Raw genomic sequence first — 9,954 nt, 5'->3', positions numbered from 1 at the left:
ATTAGGAAGCCCTCTAACAGTTTGGGCCACCATTCTTGTTTTATAAATAGGCATCCTTCAGCTTTACTGAACTGCAAGAACTGCCTCCCACCCCACCCAGCCCACCCACCCACACACTGCTTTTCAGCCCAGTGTTAATAGCAAACGCGGGCCTCTGAACCGTGCAAAAGATGAGCTTGGAGATGACACGTCTCTTATGTCTGTATTTCACTAGTGCAATTGAACTGAAAATTTATCCTAAGTTTCTGTGTTACGCTTTATTTTATTCTGGAATATATTACTGTGGTCGGGATCAACATAAATCTCAGGAGCACTGAAACAGCTCATAATTCTTAAAAGACTGAACTACAAAGCTAGACAGACCTGGGTTAGATCCCAGATCCACATTTACTATCCGTGTACTTTGCGCAAGACACAATCTTTCTATGCCTCAGTTTCCTAATTTGTAAATTGTGGACAGTAATCTTACAGGGAGTGTGATCAGATTATTTATGTCCAAAATGGGAAATGTATGTGCTAGGAAGTGGATACTATTAGTAGTTATTCTTGAACAAGTGGCAGAAACCAGGACCACCCCAACCAACTGGCAAACCAAAGACCATGTTCATCTGATTTGTAGGCGCTGTTGAGAAAATTAAATGAGAAAACAAACATAAAGCACTCAGCGCAGAGCCTGACATATATATAGTACATGCTCAGGAAATACTAGACGCTGCTTGTTTTTATTACTGAAATGAAAAGTTCTATATGCTTGATATTCTTCTGTATGATGAAGAATAGTGGGCTGAAATAAGGTGAGCTTAAATTGTTTCAAGACTGACAGAAACCTAAATGAAAGTCAAACCAACCAACGTTTCTAAAGGAGGAGCAAAGCTGAAAGACACTGAAGAAATTCCTGCTTATGAGGATTCTGGAATGATAGTCTATGACCTATCTGTGAACTGTCTGTATCATTAGAAGTATGAAGGGAAGCACTGGAATTTTTTTTTTTTAAGATAAACTGACCATAAACATAAGGGTTTATTTCTGGACTTTCACTTATATTCCTTGGATATATCTGACCTCCCATCAGTGCTGCACTGTCTTTTTTTTTATATAATTTTTTAAGTTTTCCCACTGTTTTATATGGCATTTCTCAAAAGTTTTGGACTGAAGAAATTTTACACTTAAGAAAAAATTTTGAGGACCACAAAATAGCTTTTTTCAGTGCCACACCTGAAGCATATGGAGGTTCCCAGGCTAGGGGTCTAATCAGAACTACAGCTGCCAGTCTACACCACAGCTCATGGCAACACTGGATCCTTAACCCACTGAGTGAGGTTAGGGATCGAACCTGCAACCTCATGGTTCCTAGTTGGATTTGTTTCTGCTGTGCCATGACAGGAACTCCAGCTTTTGTCTTTATGAGTTATACCTACTGATATTAGAAATAAAAATGGAGGAGTTCCCTGGTGGCTGAGTGGGTTAAGAATCCATCATTGTCACTGCTGTGGCTCCAGTTCAATCCCTGGCCGAGGAACTTCTGCATGTCAGGGGTACGGCCGAAAAAAGGTAATTTTAAAATATTTATCTTAAAGAAAAACATCATATATTAACACAACTACCACATTTAAATGAAAGAAACTATCTTTACAAAACAAAAAAAAATTATTGTTTTACCTTCTCAGATCTCTTTGTGGACTGATTTAATAGAATTGAAACGGATTCTCATATCTGCTTATTTATTTATTATTTATTATGGCCTCACCCACAGCATAGAAAGTTCCTGGGCCAGGGACTGAATCCTAGCTGCAGCTGTGGCAACTCTGGATCCTTTAACCTACTGTGCTGGGTTAGGAATTGAACCTGCACCTCTGCAGCGACCTGAGCCACTGCAGTCATATTCTTAACCCACCACAGTGGGAATTCCCATATGCACCTTTTTATGCAATTTGTTGCAGTATCTTGTTTTGGTGGAAATATATGAACATGATGTTGTTGGAAAAGAGAGGGAGTATTTCCATAGCCTTTCCAAAAAATTGTGTTTATTTTCTGATACTACACTGAACCTCCATAGTAGTTTCTTTCCTTTTTTTTTTTTTTCTTTTTATGTCCACGCCTGTGGCATATGGAGGTCTCCAGGCTAGGGGTCGAATCAGAGCTGCAGAGCTACATCACAGCCACAGCAAAGCAGGATCTGAGCCTCGTCTGTGACCTACACCTACACAGCTCACAGCAACGCCGGATCCTTAACCCACTGAGGCCAGGGATCCAACCAGTGTCTCATGGATACTAGATGGGTTCACTGCCGCTGAGCCACTAAGGGGAACTCCCTGTCCTGCAGTTTGAATGAATCTTTTATTCATAATTTTGTAACATCATCGATTACTTATTTGGAAAATACTGGTCCACTGAGTTAGACAGATATTCCAAATGTTTACACATTTCAGAAACCTAGTATCTTAGAACACTCTAGAAAACATATGAACACACAAGCACACATTCCATTAGCCATCAGAATGATGATGTCATCATGTCATGCTGCCTCTGGAAAACTCCACTCTACATTCATGACAAAATGAGAATGATAAAGACAATTCATATCATAAAATGAGAACAGCTTTGATTGCACATCTACTGAAAAAGTTTTAGGCTCAGGCCACACATTAAGAACAGGTGACATGGTATGACCTGTTAGATAAAGAAAGCAAAAAAAGTTACCACCTCCTTTTCTTTTCTTCCCTTTTAAAAAAGCCGTTATATGATATGTCACAACACACAAACAGTAAAATATTAAAGTACAGTCCTGCATGGCAATTTCAAGTCTCTTTACAGGACAGTAAGTAGACAAACTTAAAAGAAACAGATGACTTGTAAATTAAAGGTTTTCTCATTTTGTGGAGTTTGAACCCTGTTAATTATTAGCATTTCAATGCACGTGGGCTGGTTATCTCTGGGAGCTCTAATGCTTCACTTCTTCCATTTCTCCCCATTCCCCTCACTCCCAAGATAGAATCTTTGCAGAAACACACTGGGGTGGCAGAAAAATATTTTACTAAAAATATTATTATTTTAATATTTCACTAAAAATATTTTAGTGCATGTTTTCTGTTTGCAACCTGGACTGCAAGCTATATATTTACTATGGAACGAGTTTTCTTTTCAAGTATGGAAGATGATATTCCTACGTGGAATTGGTCACAGATAGGAGGAATTCTAGACAAACCTCTTATTTTGCTTTCCTTGTTCTGTTATTCCGGGCCTTTCAAAGTAGGATGACAGGGCAGGTTGATAGAGTTTTGTTGTTGTTGTTGTAGTTGGAAAAATCCACTTCCTAACTGGTTTGGCTTTAGGACTTTCATTCAGCAATACTGCTAAGGAGAAACTTTTTAAGGCATCCTGCCTCTTACTTTTCTATTCAGTTTCCCAATGCACTTAGCACATCCTCCTGACTGCATGGTAGGTTGCACCGTATGGGCCACACGGAGCCTATCCTTGTGGGACCTGAACCGACTTCAAGATTACCTATCCCTTTGCCTCCTCCTTTATCCTTCAGAAAACGCCCTTGTATTCATTCTTTCACTGAAGTCTGAGTTTAGCTTAGATCAGTCCAGACAGAGGTACAGACAGTATTAGTGGATATCAAGTCAATTACAATTAGTTATCTTAAGGCAGGAATGACGGATGGGTACTAAGTATTTAAGAAGCAAGAACCAACTGAGCAGACCTAACAAACTCGAAAAGGGTCATGCAGCACTGCTCAGCTTTCCTTCGCAACCATACTAAAAACTCAAAGGAGCCACTTCAGTTTCAACCTAATTGTTCCCAAAGCCCAGTCTGTAACTGAAAGGCATACCTGGTAATGCCAGCAATGAGACGTGAGGTCACCAAATGGTTATACTTTGCAGCCCCAAGGTTTAGCTAAGGTGAAAGTGGGTGAAGTGCCAAGAGGGCATTTCTCACTTGAGGAAGACGTTTTGACTTCAAGGCCGCCGGTAATAATTCTGGGGGTTTCTGTACTCCCTTCTAACGTTGCATCATTCCTCGTGTTACTATAACTTTCTACACTCTTGAGTGGTTATGAAAGCTCCAGACTGTGATTTCTGTGTTTTTAGGTTAAGACGGGGCCTGGAACCTGGGTGTACCGGGTAGTTTAAGCTGACGCCACCTCCGCCCTCTTTTACGGGGTGCTCTCTTTCCCTCTGGCAGCTGTTCCAACCCCCGGGCTTGGCTGAGGGTGGACGCTGTGGTGAATACCCAGCCCAGAAGGCCATTAAAGGCATTACTCCTCAGTCTCCAGATTCTTTCTCCAGCCGTGACCTTTCGACAGGCAGGCGGTGCGGCGCCTGCGGAGATCCGGGGCCGGCACGGCGCGCTGGACGCAAGCAACAGGCACGACCCGCGTGCCATCACTGCGAGACGCTCCAGCGACAGCAGTGGGCGGCGCACGCATCCTCTCCTTTCTTTAACCCTTCTTCACACAGAGTCCCACCCTCGCCGGAAGTGGAGCGCTCTCCAGTACGTCACTTCCGGTCAGAACCCCCGTCGCTTGGCGGGAGCGAGCACGCCGGTGCGCGGCAACTTTGTTCCCGCCTCCTTTGCCCCTGACGCCACTCACCTTTGGTTTTCTCGGAGCGCGACGTGCGCGCGCGCCCCCGGCCTTGCGTCAGGGCCGAGGGGGGGAAAGGCCGAAAGAGCGAGGCGAGAAGGAGGGGTTGTGGAGGTTAGGGCCCAACCAGCGAGTCCCAGCACCCTCCCTCCTCCTGACGAGGAGCGGAGAGGGAAGGGGAGGAGCAAGCCGGGCCCGGCCGCGCACACCCGGAGCCTCCTCGTGGAGGGGGGGGGAGCGGAGAAAAGGGGCAGCACCGCCACCTCTGCCGGCGGTGGCGAAGGAAGAAAGTCAGGGCCCAAACCCACCGCTCCAGACTCAGAAACGCCCCCCCGCCCCCTTCTCCCCGGAAACAGCCCCCCGCCCAGCCCCGCACACTCGCCGCCCCAGCCGCGAGCCGCAGCCGGGTCGCCCCCGCCTCGCCCCGCCCCGCCGCCCGTCCCTGCGGGCCGCCGAGTGCGCGAGGCCCTAGGCCGGGAGTTGTTGTCAGGCCCAGGCCACTTCCGAGGCGCCCGCCGTGTGTCGCCGCCGCCACAGGAGGACGACGTCGACGCGGAGGAGGAGGGGGAGGCGGCGGAGGCGTGTTGTTGTCTCGCCCACTCCCTCCCCTGAACTCGCACCCGACGTCAGGGCGCGATGGAGTGAAGCGGCGACGAAGGTGGTACTTCCGCGTTGCGCTGCCCGAGCCGAGAGCGCGGCCGAGGCCGCTCCCCCACCCCGGGGGCACTTGGAGGACTCCGGACTCCCCCGCGGGTCGGCGCCCGGCGCCGCCGGGGTTTTTGCTGCGGAGGGTAGGACGGCGAGCACGATCGGGAGCTCCTCCGCCCGGATTCCGGCTTCCCGCGGGCCCGGAGGCCGCTGCGTACCCCACCGCGACCTGGAGCCCGGGGACCGGAGTCCCGACCCGGATTATCGTGGCGCGTCTGCCGGCCCGCCCCGGTGCTCGGTGTCCCTCCGCCGCCGTTCCCGTTTCCGGCGGGGGAGATGGCCAGGATCTGACCCGCGAGGAGGCCGCACCCGCGCCGCGCTCTGCGGCGGGCCCTAGGCGATGCCGAGCAGCTCGGACACGGCGCTGGGGGGAGGCGGGGGCTTGAGCTGGGCGGAGAAGAAGTTGGAGGAACGCCGCAAGCGGAGGCGATTCCTGTCCCCTCAGCAGCCGCCGCTGCTGTTGCCGCTCCTGCAGCCGCAGCTCCTGCAACCGCCGCCGCCCCCGCCGCCTCTGCTCTTCCTGGCTGCTCCCGGCACGGCCGCCGCCGCAGCCGCCGCCGCCGCGGCCTCCTCCTCTTGCTTCAGCCCGGGCCCCCCTCTGGAGGTCAAGCGGCTGGCGAGAGGCAAGAGGCGCGCAGGAGGGCGGCAGAAGCGGCGCCGCGGGCCCCGCGCCGGGCAGGAGGCGGAGAAGCGTCGGGTCTTCTCGCTGCCCCAGCCGCAGCAGGACGGCGGTGGCGGTGCGAGTAGCGGCGGGGGTGTGACCCCGCTGGTGGAGTACGAGGATGTGAGCTCCCAGTCCGAGCAGGGGCTGCTGCTGGGGGGGGCCAGCGCGGCAACGGCGGCGACGGCTGCCGGGGGAACCGGGGGCAGCGGCGGCAGTCCGGCCTCCTCCTCCGGCACCCAGAGGCGCGGGGAGGGGTCGGAGCGCAGGCCCCGCCGGGACCGCCGCAGCAGCAGCGGCCGCAGCAAGGAGCGCCACCGCGAGCACCGGCGGCGGGACGGGCAGCGGGGCGGCGGCGAGGCCTCCAAGTCCCGCAGCCGCCACGGCCACGGCGGCGAGGAGCGGGCCGAGGCCGGCAAGAGCGGCAGCAGCAGCAGCAGCGGCGGCCGCCGGAAAAGCGCCTCGGCCACGTCCAGCAGCAGCAGCAGCCGCAAGGACCGAGACCTGAAGGCCCATCGCAGCCGGACTAAGTCGTCCAAGGAGCCGCCCTCGGCCTACAAGGAGCCGCCCAAGGCCTACCGCGAGGACAAGACCGAGCCCAAGGCCTACCGGCGGCGGCAGCGGTCCCTGAGCCCGCTGGGAGGCCGGGACGACAGCCCGGTGTCCCACAGGGCCTCGCAGAGCCTGCGGAGCCGCAAGTCCCCCAGCCCGGCCGGAGGGGGCAGCAGCCCCTACTCTCGGCGGCTGCCCCGCTCCCCGAGCCCCTACAGCCGCCGCCGCTCCCCCAGCTACAGCCGCCACAGCTCCTACGAGCGGGGCGGCGACGTGTCCCCCAGCCCCTACAGCAGCAGCAGCTGGCGCCGCTCCCGGAGCCCCTACAGCCCCGTGATCAGGTGAGTGCGGCGTCGCGGCCGGCGGGCTTGGGCTGGGCTGGCCGGGTCCCCAGGGGCCGCGGGCGAGGGGCGAGGCTCGGCCAAACGCCCGTCCGCCCGCGCGGCCGGGAAGCCCCACCGCGGCCGGGGCGCTCGCTGGGCAGGGGCGTTTCCGCGCGCCCGGGACCCCTGGTCGGGGTTGGAGGGACAAAGCAACAGGTCCCGCAAAGTTTGCCGCGTTGCTCGGGCGGGCAGGGTTGCGAGGGAGGGGGAGCGCTTTCGGCTCGTCGCGGGAGTCCGTCGGCGGGCGTCTCCGAGCTGCCCCTTGCTCTCCCGGGGCGGCTGCTTGGGGTAGACCTGGGGGTGGCTTGACTCGTGCTCTCGAAAGCTCTCAGAGGAGGTTCCGCTGCCGGAGACTTGAGCCTGGATGGTTGCAGCGTGGGGACCAAATATCGTACGGAGAGAGTCGGCATCCGGTGCCGACGTCGGAGTCAGATGCGGATTGCAAGTGTTTCCTATGATTAATGCAGCGGTGGGAAAAGCAGCCTTTCTGGAAGGTCCTTCTTTGAATATGTGCAGAAGTTTACGTGGAAGCTTGTAGTTCTGAGTTCTGGAGAGAAGATACTCATTTTATGATTTTCTTGTGTGAAATAGTTTTTTGTCACCTGCTCTGTAAAAGTCGTGATTTAAACAAACAAACAAGAAGGCCAGGTGGCTTCTGTGTTCGTTTGTGATGACGCTCAGTTGCTAATAACGTGGTAAATGTAATCTAGTTGGTGTTTCCTGTGTAGCGACCGAGTGAGCGGCCTGGAACTGGACATTTCTTACACTGTTATACTACTTACACTAGTTAGTTACTACTTTAAATGACTATTTACACTTACTTTGAAGTTAACTAGACCTTTAAATAGCAGGATTTTTTTTTCCAAACGTCGTTGAAAGGTATAATTTAATCTAGTGGAATTGGAGTAAATCTTTTATGTAGCTGTGATGCCTTGTTATATAATGCTTTCTCCAGAAAAAGTGTGTGCATTGGTGTATATTTATCTATTAGGGACAATGAATTAAAAGTAACTTGTGAGTATTTTGCAGATCCTGATGTTCCGTGAGATGTATAGACCTTCTAGGTGTTACAATTTAGGGTATTGACCAAATGTTTTTTGTACCCGTTTTTGTCCTCTTGGTCTTAGTTTTCAGTAATGCCAAGCAACTGCTGTGTATCTATCGCTAAGTACGAGTTCTGCCAAATCTCAATACTGTCTGTGTACCTATAAAATTAGGTCTCCTCGAAGCACCAGCCTGGTAAATGTTTGTAAAGATGCGATGCAAGTAGAGATCTGTGTGTTTGTCTTTAATCCAAAACAGCTGTATAAATCTTCCTTCTTGCAGGGTTCAAGCAAACTTACAATGCTAGTTGATGCCTTAGCCAAAGATATCAGTGTTAAAAAGTGATTTCACTAAGTCTAGCTTCTGTATCTTGCAGGAGTTTATATTTTAATTTAATGCCAAAAGATTTGCTTTTTTCTTTTGCAGTTGAATTTGTTTTTGGAAACTGATTAGGTTAAGTTTCAGCACTTTAGATAGCAATTTTTAGTGTACGATGTGATGTTAAGAATGGATTTTGTGTTTATCAGGCGTTTTAGTTGCTGGACGCTTTAGCATGGCCCTTTATTATCTAATAGTGCTGTGTGTTTTGTAGTTATTACGGAACAGGAGTATGTTTGTTGAGGATTGCTTGTATTTAGTAAATATTTATTGAGCATATATTATATGCCAGACACTCTTGCAGGGACTGGAATACGGGAATGAACGAGGCTTGCGTTCCAGTGGACCGTTTATTACTGAATCTCTTCAGGGCGTTTATATTGACCACCAGTATTTCTGAGTGGTTGGATTCGGAGGAAGCTTCAGAATATTTTGGTCAACATTCTTGACAGCTGGCCTTTTGGTTGTGTGCCTGTATAAATCTAGAGGTGGGAAACTTTGAGACAGCCTATTCCATTAGACTTGGGATCTGTAGGTTCGCCCAGTGTCTTAGCAAAACCCTGGGAGACAGTTGCCTGAACTGTTACAGAGAATTACTTGGGTGTTTTTTTTTGTTTGTTTGTTTTTGTAAATTCCAAAGATGAGATGAAAATCTGTGTTTTGTATAAAAATATTATAGATTATTACAGAAATGTAACATGGTGAAATTTTTGTTGAATGACTTGAATTGTTAGAATTCTTCATGTTGAAACAGAAATCTGCCTCCATGTTAACTTTAAGCAATTGCTTCAAGTTTAACTTTTTGGAATGGTACAGAACAAACCTGTATGCTACCTCTTTACCACGTAAAGACAATTGATGTGTCTTCTGAGTATTTTCCTCTCTGGGCCAAAAAACTCATTTTTCATACAGTTTTTAGATTTCACATTATATTATACCTAGTGTGTCAAACGCCCTGCTTAAACTATGGCGCCTGGAATTTATAGTTAAAATAATTAATTGAAGAACTCAATTTTTAAGTATAGCAGATGTTTTATTACTGTTTTGGAGCAGTTAATTAAACTCTTGTCCAGCCTAATGTAAAAAGTTGTATTTAAGTAATTGTAGTAGGTGGCCCCATGTTGTTTATGAATAGATTGTAGGGTTGTGAGCTCGGTGAAGGCAATGGGCCTGTGTTGCTTACCCTTGTATTCGTTCTAAGTGCTCAGCATAGTATCTGGTACAAGTACCTAATTATTGAATGGCTAAAGGAATACACACGGAGCGTATGAAATAGCGTAGGCCTGGATATATAAGTATTTAATAGGGACCGTATTTAATAGAGACCATGTGTTTTGCTGTAGGGAATAGCAGCATGATCTTTTTTTTTTTGGTCTTTTTAGGGTCACACCTGAGGGATATGGAAGTTCCCAGGCTAGGGGTCAGATTGGAGCTGTAGCTGCTGGCCTATATCACAGCCACAGCAACACCAGATCCAAGCTGCAGGATCCTTAAGCCACTGAGTGAGGCCAGGGATCAAACCCAAGTCATCGCAGACACTAGTCGGGTTTGTTACCACTGAGCTACAATGGGAACTCTGCAGAATGACCTTTTTCCAGCCCACATGGAGCTTATGTGTTAATGAATTGTCAGTACAGATA

General features: G+C 50.1%; 1 protein-coding gene across 9 annotated transcripts in view; it reads left to right on the top strand.

The window, feature by feature from the left end:
* The first annotated feature begins 4,812 nt into the window (after positions 1 to 4,812).
* Positions 4,813 to 9,954, top strand: part of CDK13 (cyclin dependent kinase 13) — a 120,400-nt gene continuing 115,258 nt past the window's right edge. For 2 of the 9 annotated variants that reach the window (XM_085004887.1, XM_085004883.1), the window contains exons 1-2: positions 4,813 to 5,746; positions 6,395 to 6,850. In XM_085004887.1, the coding sequence (XP_084861013.1) occupies positions 5,637 to 5,746; positions 6,395 to 6,850 (566 nt within the window). In that variant the 5' untranslated portion in view covers positions 4,813 to 5,636. Of the gene's footprint in view, positions 6,851 to 9,954 lie in introns of all 9 variants that reach the window. The other 7 variants (XM_085004886.1, XM_085004882.1, XM_085004885.1 and 4 more) reach the window with 4 other exon arrangements.

The sequence above is a fragment of the Sus scrofa genome, chromosome 18, assembly GCF_054392235.1.
Source record: "Sus scrofa isolate SSC_HxYL_T2T_F1_AM1 chromosome 18, Sscrofa_HxYL_maternal_Yorkshire_Landrace_v2.0, whole genome shotgun sequence".
Classification (NCBI taxonomy): Eukaryota; Metazoa; Chordata; class Mammalia; order Artiodactyla; family Suidae; genus Sus; species Sus scrofa.
This window is presented reverse-complemented; position numbering and strand designations above follow the sequence as displayed.